This window comes from Haliotis cracherodii, unplaced genomic scaffold (genome assembly GCF_022045235.1).
Source record: "Haliotis cracherodii isolate W230 unplaced genomic scaffold, xgHalCrac1.p SCAF_6, whole genome shotgun sequence".
NCBI classification, from domain to species: Eukaryota; Metazoa; Mollusca; class Gastropoda; order Lepetellida; family Haliotidae; genus Haliotis; species Haliotis cracherodii.
Window position 1 is genome coordinate 48,395,780 of NW_027266319.1, and position 12,779 is coordinate 48,408,558.

At 37.6% G+C, this 12,779-nt stretch overlaps 1 protein-coding gene across 2 annotated transcripts in view; it reads right to left on the minus strand.

Moving 5' to 3' along the window:
• LOC139446765 (regulator of nonsense transcripts 2-like) overlaps positions 1-12,779 on the minus strand; it is a 52,255-nt gene that overhangs the window by 2,691 nt on the left and 36,785 nt on the right. Inside the window, exons 35-40 of one of the 2 annotated variants that reach the window (XM_071228087.1) lie at positions 9,980-10,075; positions 9,546-9,645; positions 8,970-9,046; positions 8,724-8,786; positions 7,572-7,650; positions 6,456-6,567 (exon numbers count right to left, since the gene is read on the minus strand). In XM_071228087.1, coding sequence (XP_071084188.1) covers positions 6,456-6,567; positions 7,572-7,650; positions 8,724-8,786; positions 8,970-9,046; positions 9,546-9,645; positions 9,980-10,075 — 527 coding nt within the window. Of the gene's footprint in view, positions 1-6,409; positions 6,568-7,571; positions 7,651-8,723; positions 8,787-8,969; positions 9,047-9,545; positions 9,646-9,979; positions 10,076-12,779 lie in introns of both variants that reach the window. The other variant, XM_071228088.1, reaches the window with a different exon arrangement.

Here is a 12,779-nt window from a genome sequence, read left to right on the forward strand (position 1 = left end):
ATTGTGACGTGTATGCCATTGAATGGTATTAAGTTAATACTTGTCAACTTTAAATGTGTTTGAAGTTGATTTTTGTTCAACTCTATTGGATTATGCTTTGGATCCCATCACTGTCTGCCTACTTAAACATGACAGTGAAATATTGTATTCATATGCTTGACCTAATTTATGACATTCATCACTTAAAAAATCTTAATCACGTGAAAAATATCACTTTACAGGCTAACATCTGTTAAGCACAGACAGAACTTAAATCACAGTAAACTTCTTTGAAACGCATTTAAAAGTAGGAGTACTAAGTAAGGATAACATATATGGATGAACAACTTCTTTATTACAATTTGGAGCGGCGTTTCGGTGTAGATTCTAACACCATTCATTCATCATTTGCTTGATAACAGTGTTAGAACCTACATCAAATGTTACACCTAATTGTTATAAAGTTGTTCATATATCTTATCCTTACTTAAATCACAGTTGTTAAGTTTGATAATATCTTTACTATCCTCTGGACAGTGAAATATTGTATTCATACACTTGACATAGTTTATGACAGGTTATGAAAGGCAAGTAATAAAATACTAAACTCACTTTTGCTCATCAATACCAGAACTATTCAATCATTTCATGAAACTAGTAAAATCTAGATATTTTTTGTATTTGTATACTTATCCTGCATTACTCCTAAATGCATTTACTGCTTGTTCTTGACAGAGAAAGAGCTGTGAGAGTTAAAATATTTGGTATTATAGTCAATAGACCCAGTTTTGGAAGAACAGGTGAATAATTATTAATACCAAATGATTCAACATTGTAAAATTTATTACCGTAAAAAAAAAGTAAGAGTGACTATTTAGCTGTAGCTCAATGGTTATATACTCAACGACAAAAGTTCCTGTGACACCAATATTTTAGTGTATTTTTCAAACAAGGAAAGTTTGGTTTTCAATATTGTAGCACATGTATGGAATCAAGTCACAATAACGCAACTGCTACAGAAAAGCATGCATTCCATGCAAAAGTTGACTTTTATGCAAGCCCAATGCATTTCACTACCCAAGAATTGGTATAAAAACATGTGCGTTAACGGTTTTCCATGTGCAGTGTTTAGCATCGTGCTGAAAACAACCACTCAGAAAAACAACAGAATTACGCAATTATTCAACTTTACAAAATGCCACGCCTGTCCGAAAATGAGTGTCTGCGAGCCACTGGTATGCTTGAAGCAGGATCGAGTCAACATGATGTTGCAAGACAATTTAACGTCCACAGTAACACCATTTGGTGTTTATGGCAACGTTTGCAACAGACGAATGCAGTCAGAGACCATCCTCGGAGTGGCAGGACACACGTAACCAATAATCGACAAGACAACTGGATTCGAGCAACACACCTACGAAATCGATTCCAGCCAGCAACAGTGACTGCAAGAAGCATCCCTGGCCTTCGACGAATATCTTCACAAACAGTTCGTCGTTGCCTCAGATGTGCAGGGATTGTCGCCAGGAAACCCGCCAGACATCCCATTTTGACAGGAAACCACCATCAAACACGTCTATGGTGGTGAAGAAAGCGTCTACACTGGACGGCCATGCAGTGGGGACAAGTTCTATTCGCTGACGAGTCTCGTTTTCACCTCAGCCACAGCGATGGACGGATTTGAGTGTACCGACGTCGATGTGAACATTATGTCAGTCATTGTGTCATGAAAGAAGATCGGTTAGGGGGTGGCAGCGTTATGTTATGGGGTGGGACATACAGCAAGACAGGGGAACGGTTGGGTTGATAGTGGTAGAGGGAAATCCCAATAAACAGCACTACTGCGATGAGATTATCGGCCCTGTTGTTCTACCTCATATTGCTCGACTTGTTCAGGATTCTCTATGTCATCCCCTGGCCGGCTCGCTCCCCTGATCTCTCATCATTCGAGCACATGTGGGATGAGATGGATCGGCGCCTTCGACGTCAACCATGTGTTCCACCGACACTCCAGCAGATATGGACAGATATCCCACAGGACTTTGTGTGATGCCTCGTCCATTCCATGAGACGAAGATGTGTTGCTTGCATCGCAACCAGAGGTGGACACACACGCTATTGATTTGTAAATTGACATTTTGGCATGTTCATTGTTTTTTTTATGAAATCACGCATTTTCTGAAGTCAGTATGGCAAATTAAACCATTTGAACACTTATAGGAGTCTTTTATCTGTTGCAAACCGAAATTGTTTCAGATTTGGTAAAAAACATAACTTTGTATTAAATCTTACTCAATGTCACAGGAACTTTTGTCGTTCAGTATATTTGAAATTATCTTCAGTATATTTGAAATTATCCTCTAAATGTAACTTATTTTCACTATCTTGACAACTTTCAAGCCATGTAAGATAAAGCAAAATAACTTGTTTCAAGGATTCAAAGCTGCCAAATATTTTGTTGCATTCAAAAAGTTGCACTGCATGTTATGTTTGTGGTCATAACAAGGAGAGTATATGTTTAATCGGGCATTCCACTGCTTACAGTTTGTGCTGGTGACCAATTACCAATATTCCATCACAATTGTAAATGAAGGTTCCACACATATAAACTAAAAAATGAGTTCAAACTGTTGGATAAGTATGTCTACGTAGAAGCAAATTTTCTGGGCTTCAATCTACATAAGACAGGTTTTAATGAGCTGGACACAGTTGTATCAAAATGTCATTATCTAATGGGTTCATAAACCCTTATATTTAATTAAATTCTTCTCCCTGCCATCTGCCAAGCAGCATATGTAGTAGCAGTTCACTTAACTCAAAGGTTTGGTTAGGCAAAATTGCATCACCTCTGACGTTCAATGTGTGATGTGTCTTACATGTCTTGGAGGTTTCCACACAAATCACAAAGCTTTGATTTAAACCCTGCATTTTATCAACATACTAGCACATATTATTTGGCATGTTCAGTTTTAATGAAACCTCCAAACCTCCATTTGGCTAATGACCCGTTAATGTACAGAGGGGGGTCATTACAGGTTTAATACAACAAATTTCATGGCACATTAATTGATGGAAGTTTAATGCGTGAGTGAGTGAGTATGGTTTTACGCCACTTTTAGCAATATTCCAGCAATATCATGGCGGTTGACACACATTGTACATATCAATTGGGGAATCAAACCCGGGTCTTCAGAGTGACAAGTGAACGTTTTAACCACTAGGCTACCCCACCACCCGGAAGTTTAATGAAATGTTAATGTATCATTAAAGTTTGAGTCCGGTTCAGGGGTCTGTTACATAAATTAGTTGTGATGCATCACAAGCTTGCAACATGTCACAACACCCATTTTGCTCTCGGGGAGCTTTGCATAACATCACAAGTATGTCTTGAATATGTCGTAGGTGTTGCAATCATTTAAATTGTGGTAGCAAATTTAGCAACATTCTTTTCAATGGTTTATAACAAACAAACCTGCAACATGCAATATATCAAATAAAAACAGATAGACTACATCGCACACTTTGAGAAAACATCCTTGAAGATATAAAGATAGTGAATTAATAATTTGCAACCAAGATTCCACATGCAAGAGCATTAAGGAAAATAAGAAATATTGCCAACATTGGACATTTCACTAGATTTGTATTTGAGGGTTAGTGAAATATCACTGGTTGTAATATCTGAGTGGTTGCAAGCCCTTCTGGAACTAGGTAAGAAAATGCAAGCAGCAGAGATCAAGTTGCAAGATCACTATTAAATTAAGACATGTCACCTCTCCTATGGAAGAACTATTTTATGTCATGATACAGCTGGTTGTTGTATGGCTTTCAGTGTAAACATGAAGTCACATGTACTTAATCATAAGAACTGGCATTCACTTTGTTGAAATTCACTGGAGTATAAACCTTCATAGACAACATCCATGCAATGTTTGGCCCTCATTTTATGAAGGTTCATTCTCTACCTATGACTGTTTCTTTTATTACTGTATATCAACTTTAACTTGCAATCAGAAATAAATGTGTTGTTATGCTCAAGTCTATTTTGAAACACATTGAATGAGATTCAAAACTGTACGACATTGCCGTGTTTGATTATTGCATGCCTAAATACCCAGAACAAATTCATTTGATTTTTGTGTCCATTATTCCAAGTACGGTATTACAAATAATTGAATATGCATTTAAAATAGTGTTAAAAATAGTGCTGAGAATAGTGCCATGGTACTGTAGCTCATCTGGATATGTTTGTTTGTTGTTTAATGCCAAAAAATAAGCAATATTCAAGCAATGTACATAATCAAATCTGGACAATCCAGTGATCCAATTATATGACCCTTGATCCATGCCATCAGACACACAATCAACCAAGTCACCAAGCCTGACCACCCAATCCATTTAGTCGCCTCTTTCGACAAGCATAGGTTGCTGGGACCAATAGTCTAACCCGCAATCCCATGGGGGTCTGGATATGTAGTCAACATTTCAAAAGGACAGCCACTGAACAAAAGTTGCTGTTGCCATTGATACTGAAATGTTTTCTGCCAGAATACTGAGGACAAACACAAAAATCTGATGAAATGGAACAAAATATGATGTCATAATTAGGAGACGCATACATCCCAAAGTTCAACTGGCAATATCAGAGAAGTTTACAGAGTTAAATACACATTTTGAGAGACTAAACACAAGGGTCACAAACAGTCCCACTACTAACTACACACATACAAAATGTCATTACATTTTTAACATATGGGCATATTAAATCTTTAGTCATTATTTTCTTAACTGTTTTGTGCATGTAGTGCTAATCCTATAGCAAGATATTTCTACATAAGTTGAGTAATAGCAAGAAAGGTTTGAGCTTGATGTTTTAAGTACAGGCAAACACTTATGCTAATGATAACAAGCATGAAATACTCACATTCCCCGCTAATATGACATGTCGGGTGTGTGCAATGCATTAGCTCCTGAGAACTATGTTTGCTGGGCCTTTTTGTAAAGAAATATAGTACATTTTTCAAGATCTGCTCCGGAAACGAGGACCTCCGCCATTTTCAGTCTAAATCAAAGTCGTGCCATGGAAACTCGAAAAATAATTTTTTTTAAAATCTCAAACTATCAAAAGGCACCAGTTCACCACTAGATCTATCTATGTGCCAAGTTTGGTGAAGAAATATGGTACAGTTTTCAAGATCTGCTCCGGAAACCAGGACTACCGCCATTTTCAGTCTAAATCAAAGTCGTTGCCATTGAAACTCAAAACATATTTGTTTTAAAAATCCCAAACTATCAAAAGGCACCAGTTCACCACTAGATCTATCTATGTGACATGACGGCACCCATTCCTTTATCCCCCTTCCACTTAGTGGCAGGGGATAATAATGTTATACTACAGACCTATAAAGCTAACAAAAATCTAACTACTGTGCCACTACACTAACAAATATGCCCTGTAAATATTAAAATTGTTTATCCAAATTGTTAGAATAGAGTTACTGCACGCATAAAAGGTTGCTACAGACATGCTTCCATAGGAAAAGCCTTTCTATGACAGTTAACTTATGACTTTAGCAGACAATATATATCTCCAAGAGTATAAGCATAATAGTTTAGTAACTGGGCATTCTGTTGATGAGAGTTTGTGCAGGAGAACCCATAATTCAATTACCGGTAACTAAATAGAAAGATGTATGTTAGTCAACAAATCAGTTCAAACAATTGAAAAATGATGTGCCTCATAGAAGTTATTGCATGATGAATGTGTTCATACAGATGAATGCAGCATGCTCCCTTATCTGCCAGTACATGGTATTGATTAATGTGTAATTATTCCATTAATAGCCAATTTGGGATATTGGGCATTTCATATATCTTCAAAATATTAAAAACAGTTTGCATGCACATGGTATCATTTCTGTAACAAATTATTGGTTTGTTAATCCTATTATTGTTTTTTCTTTTAGCCAGTCTATAATGGCAATATTTATATTAAAGCATCAAAATCTAACCCTTGCTACAAGGCCCTTTAAAAAGGGTTAGTGAGTGAGTGAGTGAGTTGGGTTTAACGCCGCTTTTAACAGTATTCCAGTTATATCGCGGCGTGTCAGCTTAATGTGGGAGGAAAGCCCGAAGTGATGCAGGTCTTAGACGTTTACCACTTCGGTGAAACCCACGAGCACGGGTATGGTGCTGACAAACCTAGAAACATAATCGGGGCGAACCGGGATTCGAACCCACAATCATAGGTTTCTGGCGTGCCCAAGGGACGCAACTCTGCACAGCGAGTCGCGGCGCCTTAGACGACTGGGCCACCCGTGCCCCCTAAAAAGGGTTAGTGAAACTGAAGGAAATATATTAGTATGGAAACAAGACACCCAACAATAATGCAAAAGTTCTAGTGCAACTTAATAAAATAAAAGATAAATACCTGTGATCTAGATAAACCATTGAGACTGCGAGACATTCAAACTCACTTAGAGCCAAAGATAAGATCTGCATCAGGGGCTCCCTTAGGATGAGAGTATCGGATACGACGCTCACGATTTGTGTTTACAGGCACTGGTCTGTTGAGGGAGGCCATCATTTCTATGGAAGAAACATTCCATATATCATGAATACAACAACCACAGTCAATGCCACTCGTCAATTTGAAAATAATTCTGCTGTACATAATAAAAACTCATGTAAACATGCTGAAATTACACTGTCACCTTGGTCAGTAAAATGACTAAAACACAAGGTTTGGTTGTAATCAGAAGTGTGCACTCACAAAGTTAATTGTGTTTGTTTAATGCAGTACTCAGCAATTTTCCAGCTCTATGACAAGGACTTATAATACATGTAATAGAGTCTGGGTCAGACAAACCGGTGATTTCATAACATGAGCAATGTCTGACAGTGTTGGGGTATGATTATGCTGGGTTAAAACTAAACTTTGAAGCTTTACTAAACCGGGTAAAGATAAAATGCTCTGTTAAAATAATGGGGAAATTTGGAAATTTGTACTAGCCTGCAGGAATTTATACTAGCCCAGGGCTAGCAGGCTAGTGGGCTAGTGTAAAGTTCTAACCCTGAAAGACACACATCAAACAAATCAATGAGAAGACTACCTGATCTGTTTAGTTTTTGGGGAATCCTCACAGATTTACTATAAAACAAGGATCAACTACATACACTGTTCTGGACTAACAACATTGCCTTGATATTTCTGAAATAAGGGTCCTTTGCATACAGAGATGCAAGGCAAGAGAGTTAACTGTTAAAGTCCAGTTTCCACCCTTGATGAACTCGGCTTGCTCCCTTGCCTTGGGAAGATGACAGAGATATAGCCAAATGGATTTCATGTGAGTGAATGATGTTGATGCTACATTGAGCAATATCCTGCATCCCACAAATAAAGGAGGCCAGTGACTGAAAGATCCATGTGACCAGGCCATGTAGACATGTGATTACAGCCTGACCACCAGATTGAATTTGTTTGCCTCTTGCAACTAGCAGAGGGGTACTGTGGACTTATTTTTCCCTGGAACCCCACATGGAAGTTTTAATGGAAACTAGTCTGGCTCCCTGGTATACAAGGTGTATCTTACCCTGATAGTCCTCCTCCTCCTGCCTCTGCTGTATGCCCAACACAACCTGCTTCATCTTTTCCTTCTCCATCTTCTCTGCCTACAAGAATAGCACATTCTAGAGGTCATCCATCGCAGACACATACCGGTAAGTAGATACTACTGATACCAAATGTGCCCAAGACTTCAATTGCGCCACTTTCAGCAGTATTGCTTCAATAGCACAGTGACTGTCCATGAAGGGAATTGAACCTGGAGTATTGGTGTGAGGAATGAACATTTCAACCTTAAAAACAGTTTGTTCAGAAGTTAAAAACATATTTCCATGCCAAGGCACAAGTCTGCTTACTGAACTTCATGAAAATAATATGCCACCAAATTAATGGTGCTTACTGAACTTCATGAAATTAATATGCCACCAATTTAATGGTAGAGTTGATCCCTGGAATTCTAAATCTACACTCTTGGTGTTATTGTTGATTAGATTTTCAATTCAAATGCAGGGTTACTTTTGTTAATTTCATGATGCATTAACAAAAGTAACCCTGCCTTTGAACTGAAAAACTAATCAACAATAACACCAAGAGTGTAGATTTAGAATTCCATGAACTACGATTTGGTGTTAGAAGTTTGATTGAATAATAATATTTGCCATCTTTACAAACTCAAGTTCAATTGCGGCTAAGAAATCAAAACCAGGAAAATTAAAAAAAACCCGAATATTCAAATGAGTTAAGTCGGGTCACCGACGAAGATTGAACAGGTTCCAAATGTTGTTATACAAGTTTGAACGTAAATGTGTTCTTTCTTCACCACAACTGCTTGTACAGGGGTGAGCACTAGTTTGCTTGTCATTATTCAATTATTTGATATGGTTACCAAAAGCAAAGCTGCATCAGAACAGCTTGATCAACATTAGTAAAAAACTGACCACACTTGACCCTGAACTTGGTTAGAAACACTGCCTAAATCTTGAGCTCAATTACATTGTTTAATGTGAGGTTTAATGTCATTGTTTCTGCCCATGTAACATGAATGTGATCACTCAAACTCCAATATGTCTAGATAAAAATCATGAAAAATCAAGAGACACTCACACTTTTCACATTTATTTCCTGATTTACATTATGTTTGTATAATTATTACAATGTTTGACTGTTTCAGTTTCCATACCTGTTCTCTTTCCTTGAATTTGGCAGCAAACTCAGCAGATATTGGTACATTCAGATTTGTGAACTGTTGAGAGAATACAGTTTGAATAAACAACTATACACCAAACTTGGCCAAATATGTCAATATTTTATAGTGGAAATCAATGTATACAGAATTGCATTGAAAATTACTTTTCTTTGGCTATGTCAAAGCCAACTGATTAGATGACAAGATCTTCTGACCAAAATAACCACTGAAAGTACTAACCTGTGCTTTGTTGCCTTTCCTTGTCATCAACACAAAGTTAATGGCTGTATCCACTTCAGGAATAGGTTGTGTAACACCTGAACCAACATTTAATAAAAATAAGTATACAGAGGAAATAGCTGCAATTGTCCATATCTGTATGCATCTCAATCCTTGACATTTGTCACCCACTACATGAATGAGTGAGTATGTTTTTACGCCACTTTTGGAAAAAATTCAGCAACACCACGATGGAGGACACCAGAAATTGTACCCATGTGGGGAAATGAAGCCTTATGTTTGGCGTGACAAGCAAACGCTTCAACCACAAGGCTACCCTTCCATCCCCTAAATGAATGAGGTCATATCTACTAATTTTGTTCATCATGACTCAGCTGAGGTCCATTTATCATATTCTCCCAACTCAACCATGGGTACAGCAGACACGCCTGGTCCATCTTGCATATGGGATGTACAGAAAGGAATATTAAAAGATATTAAGTTCAACATCATAAAACAAGGAGACATCACATCAAGATTTCTCTCACAGCTTTACACAGAAACAATAGATATTGGGTTTTTTTTAGAATGGCCTACCTGTGCCTGTGCCAGGAACTGTCTTCTTAGTCTTGCTGCGCAGGTGAACAGGCATAGCAATGTCAAGCTGGGGAACCTTCAGAGATTCCTGGGCTCGAGCCTATTGGCAGATAGAAGAATAAGTACAGTTGAAACAGTCATATCTTACAATCAATTATTAACTATTAATATGACACAGAAGAATTAACATTATGATAATTATCAATGTCTGTCTGAAGTAACGTGCCAGTATCATTTCAAAACTATCATAAATATATTACTGGTCGTATCAAAATGTCACCTGGTAACTTGGTGTTACATAACTTTTTTTTCAGGGATATCTACTTTCCAAATACTTACAAGAATGACAATTCACAAAAATTAACTTCTAAAATATCTAAACAAAGTGATAAAAAGAGCCATTATGAAAATATTAATTGGATCCAGAAAGTCACCTGAATATTTTCAGACATCATTTTGTCAAAGGCAGTCATGAAGTCATCATCTTCTTGACATACAATGCGTTTAGGAGCACCAGTCACCAAAGTTATCTGAAACAGGCAGTTTTAGACATAAAGTGGTGATTTCGCATTAAACATGATTCAAATAAAAGATATTATTTCAAAAATGAAAGTATTTGACATGACACAAGTGAGTGAGCAAATGCTTTATTACTCAGCAGTCCTCATTACTCAAACTATATCACTGTTGTAAATAATCAAATCCGGTCAGGACAAACCACTGACTGAAAGCATCGGTATCAATCCATGCCTATCAGGTATGATGATACACAATCAGCAGAGTCTCAGAGCCTGACAAGCATAAGACACAAGGGACATTATTGTAATCCTCATAGAGAGCAACTCAATTTCAATTAGTCATATAAAACTGCAATAATCAGCAAAAATGATGATCACATGTTAGAGAGGTTTTATATGTGGACTACCAAATTTAGACCAGAAATCCTTTCAGATGTTACAGACAGCAAATGTGAGCCAGTTGGTCAGACAATGTCTCCGTCCAGATGTGCTCATACCTAGGCTCACCAAGGAGACATCATAACATAACTCTTTGGAGTAGGATGACACAAAATTAAAGCTTTCTCAATCACATTCTTGGCATCTATCCAACAAGCATGGACACATCTTTGAGGTCAAAATTCAAGCACTTTTCAAGGACAAAAACCTGCTTTCAAGAACTTTTTTATGCATCCACAAATAGGCCCCTAAACTTTCAAATGAATCCCTTCCAACTTCAACATAATCAGTTCAACAGTTTTAAACCTTTAAGTGTTCTTTGCATGTGGAGTCAGTGACAGTCACGTGATACTTTCCCCCACTGTACAATGTCAATTTCCTCCTACACCTATTATCAGCTCGTATTTATGCCTGGAGCTAACAGATGAGGAGGAAGGTTCTCATGATAAGCTCACATTCACCTTCATCCTCCCCACCTGCTGACGATGCATCCAGCAACCTGAAAGCATTCCTTCGCGAGGAATTAGACAAACAGACCTGTCAGATATCTTCTTCTGATTGAAGTGGCTGATTTATTCAAACAGGTATAATTTTTTAATTTGAAATTTACACAATATACAGCTTTTTCATTGGACGAGATGTCGGTCACATGACAGCGAAATTGAAGTTCATAAGTGTATGAACGATACAATTTGATGTTCATACGTTTTTCACGAGGCCGTGTTCTTGAAATGACGTAAACACTGACGGACTACTTCCACATTCCTGGGGAAACCCCGGGGAATTCCCTAGCACTAAAACATACATAAGCGTTCTTTCTGATCATTTAGAACCTTTATTCTTGGTCTCAGCGTTTCAGTATACATTGAGAAATGTCAGAGAGCGTGACTGCATGATTGTTCACGAATATTCTCACTACGCCTATCCTAATGAACAAAAGAAGAAATGCACATCTAAACTATCGTAGTATCGACTCGATTCATGTCTAGGCTGACACTGACCGTCTCCAGCAATCTATGAATTTATCTTAGTGTCTGTTTGATGCATCTTTATTCACCTTTAAGTGATCGGCCAGTTGATTACAGAACTTTCTCATCTTATGAGGACATGATTTGAACACTTGTGCTGCGTAAGATGTTTCCGAAGAGCAAGTTGTGCATCCATACGCTCATGTCACCTCTCTTTTTGAGGAACTATTTTACTCCGCGATATAGCTGGTTGTTGTATGGCTGTCAGTGTAAACATGAAGTCACACGTACCAAATAAAATTGTGTTTAGATCTTGACCTACATCCTTTGAGGTAAGAAATTGTGATAAAAAAATTATAAGAATTGACTTTCACTTTGTGTGAGTTCATTGGAGTTTGAACCATCATAGAGTGAGGGCCAAACATTGTATGAACGTCATTAGACTACATCGCAAGCTCCGACATTCATACAGTTTGGCCCTAACTCTATGAAGGTTCATACTCCAATGAACTCACACAAAGTGAAAGTCAATACTTAAATCTACAGTGGAGTCGTCAGTGGAATTTATGTCGAAACCTACCAATGACCTGAATGACAAAATGGCATCGTCAGAAAAACGCCTTCCTGTCATTATCGACAAGCTCAGATAAAAGCTTCTGATCTCATTGATGTATTCCCGTAAATCCAACTTACTTATCTATGTGTGCCTAATATAATCACAAATATTGACAAGACCTCTCAAGGAGGATGAGGAACCAAGAATCTAGCCAAGCTGGAGTCTAGGTGTGTGATGTTGAGGGACCTATTTTCTCGATAAATTTTTATTTGTTTGTTTTAAAACACAAATCTAGTGTTAACCTCATTTTAGTGCAAATCAATATGTTCGGGTTTGTTGGTCTCAGTCTTGGACTGTCATGTTGTTTCACAGTGTTACCAGAGACGCTTCATGAACTATGATCATTGGTGTGTTGCATATCATGTGATCAATGTGTACATCTTTCACGTGATCAATCAAACAGGACTTGTGGAAGGGACAATTTTGTTAAAATATTTATTCACGAACACGTTGTGAAAAATAAAATTGAGACAACCATCTTTGGGGAGGTCAGCTTTATACAACGAGACATATTGTACAATTACTGTATGCGATAATAATCATGAGACCTATTTGCATAATATTAGAGTTCATCAGTTAAACTCTTGACCAAGAAAGATCTTGTGAATGCATAAAACTCATAAATTACATATTGGACAGTGTGTTGGTTTGCCTATTTTCAACTTTTTTTTCTTTATTACTATGTCAGTGCCTA